Source organism: Bidens hawaiensis, unplaced genomic scaffold (assembly GCF_021521415.1).
Source record: "Bidens hawaiensis isolate Kalapana, Puna unplaced genomic scaffold, B.hawaiensis_p1.1 tig00039455_1, whole genome shotgun sequence".
Classification (NCBI taxonomy): domain Eukaryota; kingdom Viridiplantae; phylum Streptophyta; class Magnoliopsida; order Asterales; family Asteraceae; genus Bidens; species Bidens hawaiensis.
The window spans coordinates 128,950-142,355 of record NW_027496930.1 but is presented as its reverse complement, the minus strand read 5'-3'; the positions used below and the strand labels follow the sequence as shown (position 1 = coordinate 142,355).

At 36.3% G+C, this 13,406-nt stretch overlaps 3 protein-coding genes and 1 pseudogene across 3 annotated transcripts; all 4 read right to left on the bottom strand.

The window, feature by feature from the left end:
- On the bottom strand, positions 1–1,776 carry LOC143591208 (flavanone 3-dioxygenase 3-like). Its single transcript, XM_077071482.1, has 3 exons — positions 1,205–1,776; positions 647–894; positions 1–568 (listed from the first exon to the last, which is right to left on the bottom strand). The coding sequence occupies exons 1-3, from the start codon at positions 1,436–1,438 to the stop codon at positions 1–3; spliced, it is 1,050 nt and encodes a 349-aa protein (XP_076927597.1). The 5' UTR covers positions 1,439–1,776.
- Positions 1,777–4,181: 2,405 nt separating this feature from the next.
- On the bottom strand, positions 4,182–5,575 carry LOC143591207 (flavanone 3-dioxygenase 3-like). Its single transcript, XM_077071481.1, has 3 exons — positions 5,332–5,575; positions 4,818–5,065; positions 4,182–4,749 (listed from the first exon to the last, which is right to left on the bottom strand). Exons 1-3 carry the CDS (start codon positions 5,566–5,568, stop codon positions 4,182–4,184), a joined length of 1,053 nt encoding a protein of 350 aa, XP_076927596.1. The 5' UTR covers positions 5,569–5,575.
- A 5,763-nt stretch (positions 5,576–11,338) lies between these two features.
- LOC143591196 (flavanone 3-dioxygenase 3 pseudogene) lies at positions 11,339–12,181 on the bottom strand (annotated as a pseudogene).
- On the bottom strand, positions 12,037–12,783 carry LOC143591201 (2-oxoglutarate-dependent dioxygenase 21, chloroplastic-like). The gene is made up of 2 exons (XM_077071477.1): positions 12,583–12,783; positions 12,037–12,288 (listed from the first exon to the last, which is right to left on the bottom strand). Exons 1-2 carry the CDS (start codon positions 12,781–12,783, stop codon positions 12,037–12,039), a joined length of 453 nt encoding a protein of 150 aa, XP_076927592.1.
- Positions 12,784–13,406: the final 623 nt, after the last annotated feature.

Here is a 13,406-nt window from a genome sequence, read left to right as displayed (position 1 = left end):
TCATGGGATTTTCAGCATGTCAATGTACTTGCCTTCTGTAAGAGATTTAATGGAAATGTAATCAAGAAATTCAGTAAAGCTCCCTTCTTTGTAGGCAGCAGGGTGTTGTTCATCAACTAGCTCCGGTGCGGGTCCTACCTTTTTGTCTAACTGCATACTATGCAGACTTGCAATTGAAAACCGCTTTGTTTGCACATTGAGAATTGCTCGATGTGGGATACTCTTGTATCTGCCATTGCTTATCACTTCAAGTTGATCTCCCAGCTGAACTATCAATGCACCTTTTATATATGGAACAGAGTGCCAATTTTTGTCACGGTCCATGATTTCAAGTCCTTGATGACTTTGATTCAGAATGGTGAGCGTGCCATAGTCCGTGTGTGGTGGCATCCCCAGTGCAAGATCTGGTTCAGGGCAAAACGGGTAGCAGTTGACAGCCATCACTTGAGAACCTTCTTTTATGTCATCATCTAAGTATTTGGCATTCAGGCCCAGGCTTTCAAAAACCACTTCTGTTAGCTTCTTTTGTAATACATTCACCGCCTTTGCATAGCTTCCCATCTTCTCCCTGTATGAAATATAAGCAATTCAAGTTAATGCTGCCATTTTTGGTGAAAGAAGCGTATAACTTGATAAGCTTAGTTACTTGTAAGTTGGAGGATTAGATGGCCACAAATGGATCCATTCGGATATGGGATTAGCATAATGCTTGATGAAGTCTCTCCAGTAGAACACTTTATCAGTCCCATGATTCATACTAGTGCCATATCTTACAGGATTGTGAACATCTGTTGAAGCAAAAGACATCTTCTCATCACTTGGCAAATCAAAGAATTGTTCAGCAGAATCTAGCGCGTCTTTCATGAGTGAGGTAGGAATTCCATGGTTTATCACCTTTAATAGACAATGTTCTTTATCCGAGCAATATATAATGTTAAAGATAAATGCGTGCATTCATGCACTATATATACGTCGAAAGTCCTTCTCAAGTGTTCCTTTTTATAAATAATATTTTAAAAAAATGATATTAGTCCAATCGGCCGTGTTATCTTGACCAAAATGACTTTCTTTACCCTTTTTGGTACCGTGAGAAGTAAAAATTTGACACATGTATAGCCTTGAAAGCTCAATAAGTCATCTTATATCTAATATACTCATGTATGTATATCAATTGCTATATGCATGCTTTTTATATTAATTGAACCTGAAAGAAGCCAAGTTGGTTGCAGGCAGCATGAACTTGGTCAATTAGTTGGGACCTGTGTGCAGGGTGGTCAATCATGGAAAGGTCAATGACAGGGAGTATGGTAAAAGTTTGGTCAACAAAGGTTGATTTTGGTCGTTGAGGAGGAAGAACATACTGTTGAGGTATGTTTTGTTGGCATGTTTGAGTAACTGCCATGACACTGGTAAATGAAATATCTCCCTTTGATTCCATTCTCTCTGTTTCTTTTCTTACTGAAAGTTAAATTTGAAGATTTGAATACTTTCTTCTCAATCTTTTGCTTTTATACTGTTTATGTACTAGTACAATGACCCAGGCTGTATATTGCGGGTTTAAGGGGGGAAAATACCATTCTCATTTTTATATGATGGGGTGGGGTCCAATTATTTATATTTAGGCAATTCAAATGCCGCCTCTTTCACTTATTTGTTGTTGTCACACTGGATTCTTATGTTTTAGTCACATTGGTCAACTAAAGAAACTATTTTTCTGTCATGTTACTTAGACCACTCTTCTCCCGATTAACCTGTTTGTTGGGTTTCCTTCCTATACTTTTTGCTGATGCAAGTCAAACTTTCATGTGAACTTAGACCCCTCTGTGAACTTTTTTGGTCTTGTTTTTATTACTTTTAATAGTTTTTTACTTTTTCTGTATTCCGCAGAAATAGTAATAGTAATAGTAGTACCAAACAACAACAACAACAACAACAACAATAATATGATTCTATCAGTAAATAGTAACAAAAGTTGACTTTGTGCAGGAATGGCCAAGCAAATTGATTTGTTAACTAGAAAATAGTAAAAAGGTTGACACGCACAAATTGCAGATCTATGCCAATCAGAATTCAGGTAAGTGTTCCTTCTTTCTGTTTTTTCATATGTGTGTTTGATGTTAATAAATGCGAATACTCTTTTTCCCTGTGAACAAAGAATCTTAGTTATAATAATAAGTAACTAATTTAAGAGAGTGATTTTCTATACTTCTCTTGTTACTTTATATGATTACCATCTGATAAAGTTGTTAGACCATAGTTGCAAACGAAATCATTGCATTGTTTATTATTATTATCTATTGCCTAAAAAGACAAATTTTAACTTTTCCTACTTTATTGTATTTGAAGAAACACCCCAAAACTCTGATAAAATACAAAAAGACACCTTGCATTTAAAGTGCAAAGTCAAATTAAAAGATTAACTTTTAGATTACTTGTAGAAATGTAAAGGCAAACAGAGAGCGCAATGCTAGTATCACTGCATTGATCTGTGTTATCCCTTATACCATAAGCATCACAACTAACCTAGTCTCGTATTGAATTTAGTTAGATCCCAAGTTGATAGTCATTATCCATATTTTGTTACCAGCATTAGTTATAAACTTATAATATTATATGTGGAATTGGTGTAGTACTCAACCAAAGTTTGACATTCTGATAGCTTAAGGGGGTCTTACGCCGTATAAATAATAGAGGGACTAATTGTGAACTTGTAGTCAAATAACAGAATGATCGTTAATTTGGTTAGTTAAAACCACATTTTGTTTTAACTTGAATAATAAAACATCTCTTATATATGCTGACGAAACAAAAGCAAATATGTTTTTGGCAGAAATGAAGTCCCTGAAACCATGAATACATTCTGCATTGAATCTTGTATATTATTTTACAAATCTTTCTCAAATTTAGGAAACGGGCTAGCCTAGTAGAGTCTATATATAGACGTTGACCGTGTCGAGTTCGTTTGTTTGAGGATAAGATAAGTCTCAAGGTGGACATGTGTCACCAAGGGCATGATGACATCATGTCATGCGCACCTTTGTCTGGACTTCAAGTGCTGTTTATATATGATCCATTTAGATATTAGATCTGATCAATAGACATTTGATTTTCTTTATGAATATAAATGACATATCTAACTTACCAGATGCACTGTTTTAAAACACTATAGTATACTGAAATTTAGATAAGATTATATTTGATTTAAAAATTAAAACATTAATAAAACTAGAAAAGCTTTAAACATTATGTATTCACAACTTTTAAAACGTTAATAAAACTAGAAAAAGCTTTAACTTAATTTAGTTTGAGCTTCACCTGCCTAACTCAAGAGAGCTTAGAGTTAACAACTGTCTTTCTAGCGTCGTCAAATGCCTTTGAATTCAAAGGGACCAGCCATTACATTTCGTGTATGATTGAATTCACTGGTTTCGTCTTGTGTTGGAGTCATCAGGGGTTAGCCCAAACGTGTCCATAAAGATGTAAACAATTATGCACAATTTCTTAATTCTATAATCAGTGAGTCATTTCTAAAACATAATTAGAGTGACTTGAAATCAATTCAATATGTTCAAGCACATTCTCAATTTTTTTTAGTTAACACTTAATAGAATTGTATTGTGGGTTAATTCATAGTACCAACCAAACGATTTACAATGAAGTGGCAGGTAAGCGGGCAACAAGCTGCGCCGCAACCCCCTTGGTTCTTTCACATATTTTATATAATCAATGAAACATTTCCAAAATATAAGTACTAGAGACTCCATATCCATTTGAATATTTTTTATGTTAGTATTAATATTTGTCACTCTTTTTTTTCTAAAAATTTGATATGTTGACTTTGTTCTCTAGTCCCCATCATGTCCCACCAGAATCAACTTATACTTCTGAGTTCTGTCATCAAACATTTCGGGCTCCATTTTGTTTAGTGGGTTAATAGCTTAAATGCCTCAAAAGGATACTTGGTAGAATTTTTGTTGACTTGTAACTTATATGAAATATATGAATTCTAGTTTCGATATGTGAGCTTTATTGGCCAACTTCATAGGGGCATTTAAATGTCATAGTTGTAGACTTGTACTAAGGAGAGTAGTAAATAAATTGCACGATATTGTGAATTAATGAATAAAAGATAAGCAAATCAGCGAATCAAAAGAAATAGGAATATTGGAATGTCACATTCTTCATGGGTTTTTCAGCATGTCAATGTACTTGTATTCTGTTAAAGATGTAGCAGAAATGTAATCAAGAAATTCACCAAAGCTCCCTTCTTTGTAGGCGGCAGGGTGTTGTTCATCAACTAGCTCAGGTGCGGGTCCTACCTTTGTGTCCAACTTCATACTGTGAAGACTTGCAATTGAAAGCCGCTTCCTTTGCATGTTAAGAATCACTCTATGCGGGATGCTCTTGTATCTGCCATTGCTTATCACTTCTAGTTGATCCCCCAACTGAACTATTAAAGCACCTTTTATGAATGGAACAGGGCGCCACTTTTTGTCATGGTCCATGATTTCCAGTCCTTGATCGGTTTGATTTAGTATGGTCAGGGTACCAAAATCCGTGTGTGCTGGCATCCCTAGTGCAAGATCTGGTTCCGGGCAAGACGGGTAGCAGTTGACAGCCATCACCTGAGAACCTTCTTTAAAGTCATCGTGTAAGTAATTAACATTCAGGCCTAGGCTTTCTAGAACCACTTCTGTTAGCTTCTTCTGTAATGCATTCACAGCCTTTGCATAGCTTCCCATCTTCTCTCTGTTTGAAATATAAGTATTTAGTAATCGAACGTTAATGCTGCCATTTTCAATGATGAGTTCAGTTACCTGTAAGTTGGAGGATTGGATGGCCATAAATGGATCCATTCTGATATGGGATTTGCATAATGCTTGATGAAGTCCCTCCAGTAGAACACTTTATCCATCCCATGATTCATGCTCGTGCCATACCTTACAGGCTTGTGAACATCAGTTAAAGCAAAACACATCTTTTCATCACTTGGCAAATCAAAGAACTCTTCAGCAGAGTCTAGTGCATCTTGCATGACGGAGGTAGGAATTCCGTGGTTTATCACCTTCAATAGACAAGGTTCTTTATATATTTTCAAAGATAAATGCACTATATATACATCGAAAGCCCTTCTCAACCGTTTCCTTTCGTAAACAAGTTTCTAAAGAATGAAGCAAGTCCACCCCTTGTTACTGTTTTCGGTACCGTGAGAAATGAAACTTTGACACATTTATAGCCTGGAAAGCTCATGCAAACAAAGCGAATAAGTCATCTTATATATGATGTATGTATTTGTATTGCTATATGCAACTTTTTTTATAAAAGTGATACCTGAAAGAAGCCAAGTTGGCTGCAGGCATCATGAACTTGATTAATTAGTTTGGATTTGTGTGCAGGGTGGTCCATCATGGAAAGGTCAATGACAGGGAGGCTGGTAGAAATGTGGCCAGCAAGTGTCGGGTTTGGTCGTTGGGAAGGAGGAAGAACATACTGTTGAGGTATATTTTGTTGGAATTTTTTGGTAAGTGACGTGACACTCGTAAATGAACTATCTCCCTTGGCTTCCATTCTCTCTGTTTGCTTTTCTCTGCTGGTTGGTTAAGTTTGAAGATTTAAATATTTTGGTATCAATCTTGTGTTTTTATAGGCCAAAAAGGTTTATATGACTAATTTTATATTCATTAAAATATCTGGTTGCATGCTATTTTTGTCCAAGCCGAACGTGCATTAGGAAATCAGGGGAGAGTATGTAAGGCCCCGTCACCGGTAACCCTACTTTCGTGTTGGATTTACTCATAAACGCAGTTCTAAATATCAGAGTTAATTAAAACATTCGCGGAATTTAAAAACTTTCATAAAACATTTCATAACAAAACACGTCTTGTCTTAAAACATCATTTTGTCTTTCAAAATAAACGAAACATTAAACTTAAACGTCTTGAGTCTTTCGATGCCAGCCTCTTATTCAGTGCCACGTGTCTCCTCAAGCGAGCTGCCTCATCCTACTCACCTGCGTGCATACTAAAAGTCAGCTACGCTGAGTGAGTTCTAGTTAATCACATAATCATACAATACATTCTTACATTTCATACTTAACCTCTTAACTTTCTTTCGTACACACCTAAGTGCATATACTTTCATTCTTACCTTCGTACTTTCTTTACATACACAATCTTACGTTTTAAAGAGCCTTTCGCCCTATAACCTCACAGATATTATAAGGGTCTGGTCCCTAACATCACAGATATTATAAGGGTCTGGTCCCTAACATCACAGATATTATAAGGGTCTGGTCCCTAGTTCTCGAATATTAGTAGGGTTCGATTCCCTCTTCGTTACCATACAACCATACATCATACCTCGAGTATTATTAGGGCTCGGTACCCTTTTCGTAACCATACAACCATACAACCGTCTTTTCCTTCTTTTATTAACTTTATTACATTCATACACATAAGCATACATATCATACTTACCTTATACATAGCGTTACAACCTGACGGTACGTGCAATATCCGAAGATCGTTCACGTACCATCAAGCAATCATTCATACATATCACATATATCACATATGGCATACACTTATCACTTAGGATAAATGTATTAACAACACATCGAGTATGCACACAGCCCCGAAAACATAACAAGGAATGGGGCTAGAAACTCACCTGAACACGGTTACGTTCACCGTTAATCGTAATCCCTTTCTTCAGTTGTGCACGGCTGACTGTATAACAAGTATACGCATCAATTAACTATCACTTCTTATATTGCATTTCTATCTTTATATGACCCACAACGAACGGGGGTCCGGGGGCAGCGCCCCTGGCAGCGGGGTCTAGGGGCGGCGGCCCCTAGCAGGGTCCAAGGGGCAGAGCCCCTGGCTGGGGTCGAGCTGCCAGGTCAGCTTGGAAAAATTTTATTTCCATTAACTGTCTTAACACATTTTTCATTAGGTTTTTAATTTATTTCCTAATCGAACTTGACTTTAAGCGAAGTTAAACCTTAGGCGAACTTAGCTTTAAGCGAAGTTAAATCTTAAGCGAACTTAGCTTTAGGCGAAGTTATCAGTTAGGCGAACTTGGCCGTAAGCGAAGTTATCAATTAGGCGAACTTGACCTCAGGCGAAGTTACCAGTTAGGCGAACTTGGCCGTAAGCGAAGTTATCAATTAGGCGAACTTGGCCTCAGGAGAAGTTACCAGTTAGGCGAACTTGGCCGTAAGCGAAGTTATCAATTAGGCGAACTTGGCCTCAGGCGAAGTTATCGCTTTGAAGGCGAAGTTATCGCTTTGAAGGCGAAGTTGCCCAGTTCAGCCGTTGTTTGGTTTCTATCAAGCATTTTTGGCGATTTTAACACCCTTGTTATGGTTCGACATCACCCACTACGCTCCCCAACCGTTTTCGGTCGTATAAACACTATAAAGCTTGGATCTTTAAACTTCAAAGATCAAGAATCATACCTTTTTGTGCTTGTTTCGATCTCGTTTAACTTGTTTAATCACAACTAATCGCTCACTCTCTCTCGGATCACGCTCGTTCTTCTCCCTCGGCCGCTGGCGGTGTGAGTGGTGTGGGTGTGTTTTGGAGTGTTAGAGAATAAGATGGAATGAGTGATGTTTTAGGGTTTAGGGGATATTTATATCCCTTAAGCCCATGGACCTAAGGCCCATTCTCATTTAACCCATGTCAATTAATCTAAGTCCATGATCCGCTCCTTACTCGATATTAAATAATCAATAACGCGAAATCACTAAACATAACTTTCTTTATTCAACCTTAAAATTTTAGGATGTTACAGAGTAGGATTCTCATTTGCTTTTATATGGTGTGATGGGGTCTACTTGCTTATATTTAGGCTATTTCACTTTTCTGATGTCACACATGATTGCTTTTTTTTTGTCTGAATGGTCAACAAAAGATAATATTTCTCAGATCATGTTAGCTAGATTACATGTTTCTAAATTAGCCTTTACAATTTAGTTTCACAAGCAATAGTGATATGATTCGTCGTGTATGAATTAAGACCCCATTGTTTATGTCACAGAAATGAAAGTAATAATATTCGTTGATCATTGATAGTAGAAAGGTTGTCTTTGCAGGATTATCCGTGATGGTTCGAATTCAGTTAAGTGTTCCTCATTTATGTTCTTAGTTCATATGTTTGATGTTAATGAATGCGAACACTCTGTGTGCCCTATAAAAAAGTCTTGTAGGAGTTGAACAGAAGTAACACTTAGAAGAGTTCTTTTGATAAGTAAAAGTGAACTTTTTTGTTACATGATGGGCATTGCCATGACCATTTAATAAAGTTGTTGACTATAGTTGCAAACCAAACCATTTGCATTATTTATTATTGTCTGATTAATCAGGTTACAAAAAGACACCCTGGTGTAAAACCAAGCTAGAATAATATATAGTTTTTGACATGTTTCAATCAGAATAATAAACATACCTTTAATATTGGACGCTCCCATGACGTAAAAGCAAGTACATACATTTTGAAATCCCCGAAACCAAGAAAGTAACATGTTATACATCACGCTTTTGGAATCTTGCGCAATTCCTTATTCAAATTGAAATCTTTCTTGATCCAGAAAAGGGGCTTGCTAGTAGATGGCTATATATAGACATGTGTGCACCAGGTATTCTAGCCAAGTAAAAGCAAATATGTTTTGATAGAAATAAAATTCCTCAAATCATTGAAGATCTCTTAAATTTAGCCATTTAGGAAAGGGGCTAGCCTAGTAGAGCCTATATATAGACATACAGGTTTTTTTTTGTATCTTTGAGGATAAGATAACTTCTAAAATAGCACATGTGCCACCGAGTGAATTCCTATGGGATTGTAACTACTTTTATTGTACGATCCATACCAGATCTGACTATAGCTAATTGTCTTTTGATTTTCTTAAACAATATAAATGCCCAAAGTTCATTAAAAAATAGAGAAGTTTACAATTGATTTAGAATTTTAAAACATATGTAAAACTATAGACTTTAAGCATTAACTATTGCCAAATTATTAAAAAGTTCAACAAGTTTAAAAATCAAAATTTTCAAATTTAATTAAGAAATAAACATAACATATATTTCATAATAGCTATAACACAATTGCCATTAGTGGCCTGACATGTATAATATGCATTTTTCCTATTAAGATACCAGCCAAAAGTTATTATACATAGAAATTCTATTATTACAAATGTTATATTATTAGGGGCGTTCTTCATAGTTGTTTTATGATGTAAAACGACCCTTATTTTATGTTGTTTTTAAAAATATCACGTGCTCTTCTATTTTGGATGTGCAGCCAAATAAACTCTTTTTCCTGTAGTTGAAGCATTCATAATGAAAACCATATGAAATTCAACAAACAGTGTATATTAATGTATACGTAGAGAGAATGTATGAAGGGGAGAGTAGGATTCTCATTTTCTGTAATATGGTGTGATGGGGTCTACTTGTTTATATTTAGCCTATTTCACATATTATTGTTATTATTTTTTGTCAACAAAATAAAATATCTTTCAGTTCATGTTACTTAGATCTCATATGCCCCGACTCCCAAATTAGTCCTTTATTGCCGGTTTCATAACCCATAACTTTCAGATCATTTTACGCAATCACATTTGTCTCAAATTAGCATTTACAACTGGTGTCACAACCATAATATGATTTGTTGTGTGTGAATTTAGGCACTGTTGTTTATCTCACAGAAACAAAAGTAGTAATATCTGTTTATCATTAATAGTATATAGGTTGTCTTTACAGGATTAGCCATGATGGTGTTTCACAAACTATAGAGTCTGGATCCAGGGAACATAGGTTTCTGTTAGGTTCGGAGTCACACACAAACACGAATACAATAGTAAAACCGAAAGAATAAACGAAAGAGACACAAGGATTTAAGTGGTTCGGTCACGGTGTATGACCTACGTCCACTGTCGATAACTAGGGATTTCTTATTATTGAGTGATACAAACTTACAAGTACAGGAGAGAATATATAGACTAGACAATTAGGGTTTAACCCTTTAACTAAACTGGGCCTGATTAGAGCTTTTGGGCTTGGCCAAAACTCAAACAGCTTAATCTCCTAATTCTGTCTATTCGTCTAAACCGGACCCGACCCATGATGGATCGGAGACCACAACATAACAGTTTCCTATCTGTTTTGACCTTCACAGAGACTGGAATTCAGATAAGTGCTCTCGTTCCGATTTTAGTTCGTGTGTTTGATGTTAATAGACGCAAACCAAACCATTTGCATTATTTATTATTGTCAGGTTAGTCATGTAGCATAAAAGGACAAATTTGAGCTTTTCCTTGAATCTTGATTCATGTTTTATTGTATTTTGAACATTTTGAAGTAACACCCCAAAATTCGAATAATAAATAGTTTTTGACATGTTTCAACTAGAATAATAAAACGTACATGAAGCAAACGCAAGTACACTTTGAAATCCCCGGAACCACGAAAGTAGCATGTTATACATCATGCATGGAATCTTGCACATTATTTTTCAAATTGATATCTTTTTCGATCTAGAAAAGGGGGCTATGCTATATATAGACATGCATGATCACACGTGTCCTCTTGAGTCTTGAGGCTAAGATCTCTCAACTCCTAAAATTAAAGACCAATCGGGATGGGGTTGATGTGGTATACTGGCCCCAGTTCCCGGTTCCTCAAATGCAAATATGTTTCAACTTGAATAATAAAGCGTCTTATATATGGTGACAAAAAGCAAATATGTTTTTATTATTTTTACGGAATTGAAGTTCTGAAAACGTGGAAGTACATCCTGCACTGAATCTTTCTCAAATTTAGCAGTCTATATTAGATAGACATTGGACGTGTTGTCTTTGTGTGTTTGAGGATACGATAAGCCTTTAAAGTAGACATGTGTCCCGGATGGGTCCATGTAGAATTCATACTCGATGAGTCTGATATATTTCCCTTCTAATTCTTTTATATGAATATAAATGACCTATTTAACTTAGCAGATGCAATACTTTGAAAGACCAGAGTATACTAAAATTAGATAAGATTGTAATTGATTTAAAATTTAAAACATTAATGAAACTAGAAAGGCTTTATACTAGAAAGGCTTTATACATTAGATTAAAGTTTGCACTTTATGATATGAACCCATCACACAAGAAGGGTCTAGGGTCAAAGTCAAAGTTATTTGTTGGACCTAGTCAAAGTCATATGATGTCAAAGTTGAGGCTTTATTATGGAGTCAAAGTCAAGAGGCGGATTTATATGAAATATTTACTAAATTCTAATATCCACATATGACCTTTCTATTGTTGGCTTGTAAGTTTTACACTTGTACAAAGAAATAGTAATATTGTAATGCATCTTCAGTCACGTTTTTTGTGGCTTTTTCAGCATGTTAATATACTTGTATTCGGTTAGAGATTTAGCGGAGATGTAATCAAGAAATTCACCAAAGCTCCCTTCTTTGTAGGCCAGCAGGGTGTTCTTCATCAATTAGCTCCGGTGCTGGTCCTACCTTTGTGTCCAACTTCATACTGTGAAGACTTGCAATTGATAACCGCTTCCTTTGCATGTTAAGAATCACCCTATGTGGGATGCTCTTGTATCTGCCATTGCTTATCACTTCAAATTGATCCCCCAACTGAACTATCAACGCACCTTTTATGAACGGAGCAGGGTGCCACTTTTTGTCACTGTCCATGATTTCCAGCCCTTGATGGCTTTGATTTAGTATGGTCAGGGTACCGAAATCTGTGTGTGCCGGCATCCCTAGTGCAAGATCTGGTTCCGGGCAAGACGGGTAGCAGTTGACAGCCATCACCTGAGAACCTTCTTTAAAGTCATCATGTAAGTATTTAGCATTCAGGCCTAGGCTTTCTAGAACAACTTCTGTTAGCTTCTTCTGTAATACATTCACAGCCTTTGCATAGCTTCCCATCTTCTCTCTGTTTGAAACGTAAGTAATTTAGTAATTGAACGTTAACGCTGCCATTTTCAATGAAAGAAGAATAGAATTCGATGAGTTTAGTTACCTGTAAGCTGGAGGATTTGATGGCCATAAATGAATCCATTCTGATATGGGATTGGCATAATGCTTGATGAAGTCTCGCCAGTAGAAAACTTTATCCGTCCCGTGATTCATACTAGTGCCATATCTTACAGGCTTGTGGACATCAGTTGATGCAAAACACATCTTTTCGTCACTGGGCAAATCAAAGAACTCTTCAGCCGAGTCTAGTGCGTCTTTCATGACCGAGGCAGGAATTCCGTGGTTTACCACCTTCAATAGACAAGGTTCTTTATATTATTTTTGAAAGATAAATGCACTATATATACATCGAAAGTCCTTCTCAACCGTTTCCTTTTTTAAACAAGTTTCAAAAGAATGAAGCAAGTCCACCCCTCGTTACTGTTTTCGGTACTGTGAGAAGTGTAACTTTGACACATGTATAGCCTGGAAAGCTCATGCAAACAAAGCAATAAGTCGTCTTATATACTGATGTACGTATATAAGCAAGTCGTTCTTATAAACCGATACCTGTTAGAAGCCAAGTTGGTTGCAGGCAGCATGAACTTGGTCAATTAGTTGGGACCTGTATGCAGGGTGGTACATCATGGAAAGGTCAATGACAGGGAGACTGGTGGAAATGTGGTCAACAGGTGTCGGGCTTGGTCGTTGGGAAGGAGGAAGAACATACTGTTGAGGTATATTCTGTTGGCGTTTTTCGTCAAGTGCCACAACACTCGTAAATGAAGTATCTCTCTTTGTTTCCATTTTCTCTGTTTTTCTTTTTTCTACAGGTTGGTTAAATTTGATGATTTGAATATTTTGGTATCAATCTTGTGTTTTTATAGGCCGAGAAAATTTTATATGACTTGTTTTATATTCATTAAATTACATGGTTGTATCATGTATGCTATTTTTGTCAACGCCGAACGTGTACTAGGAAATCAGGGGAATTAGGATTCTCATTTTCTTTTATATGGTGTGATGGGGTCTACTTTTTTATATTCAGGATATTTCGCTTTTTTGGCGTTGTTGCATAGGAATGTTATATTTTTGTCTAAACGGTCAACAAAATAAGATATTCCTCATATCATGTTACCTAGATCTCACTTGTCCTACATTTGACCTTATTGTCTTTTGTTGACGCAAGTCTACCTTTGTGTGAATTTAGGCCACACTTTGCATCGTACATAAACGATAAAATATGATTCGTTGATCATTAATTATTGAATTGTTGTCTTAGCATAATTATCTGTGGTGGTGTTTCATAAACTGCAGATATGTGTGAATCGGAATTTCATACAAGTGTCCCTACTTCCCGTTCATTCTTCATTCGTGTTTTGATGTTAAGAAACACATATAAGCGTGACAACAAAGAATTGTAGGAGTTG

Coding starts and splice junctions, on each gene's coding strand:
- LOC143591208 (XM_077071482.1), bottom strand. CDS start 1,438: ATGGAATCAAAGGGAGATATTTCATTTACCAGTGTCATGGCAGTTACT. Junction 895..1,204: donor ACCAACTTGGCTTCTTTCAG/GTTCAATTAATA, acceptor TGTCTATTAAAG/GTGATAAACCATGGAATTCC. Junction 569..646: donor TCTAATCCTCCAACTTACAA/GTAACTAAGCTT, acceptor TATTTCATACAG/GGAGAAGATGGGAAGCTATG.
- LOC143591201 (XM_077071477.1), bottom strand. CDS start 12,783: ATGGAAACAAAGAGAGATACTTCATTTACGAGTGTTGTGGCACTTGAC. Junction 12,289..12,582: donor GGTCCCAACTAATTGACCAA/GTTCATGCTGCC, acceptor TGTCTATTGAAG/GTGGTAAACCACGGAATTCC.
- LOC143591207 (XM_077071481.1), bottom strand. CDS start 5,568: ATGGAAGCCAAGGGAGATAGTTCATTTACGAGTGTCACGTCACTTACC. Junction 5,066..5,331: donor GCCAACTTGGCTTCTTTCAG/GTATCACTTTTA, acceptor TGTCTATTGAAG/GTGATAAACCACGGAATTCC. Junction 4,750..4,817: donor TCCAATCCTCCAACTTACAG/GTAACTGAACTC, acceptor TATTTCAAACAG/AGAGAAGATGGGAAGCTATG.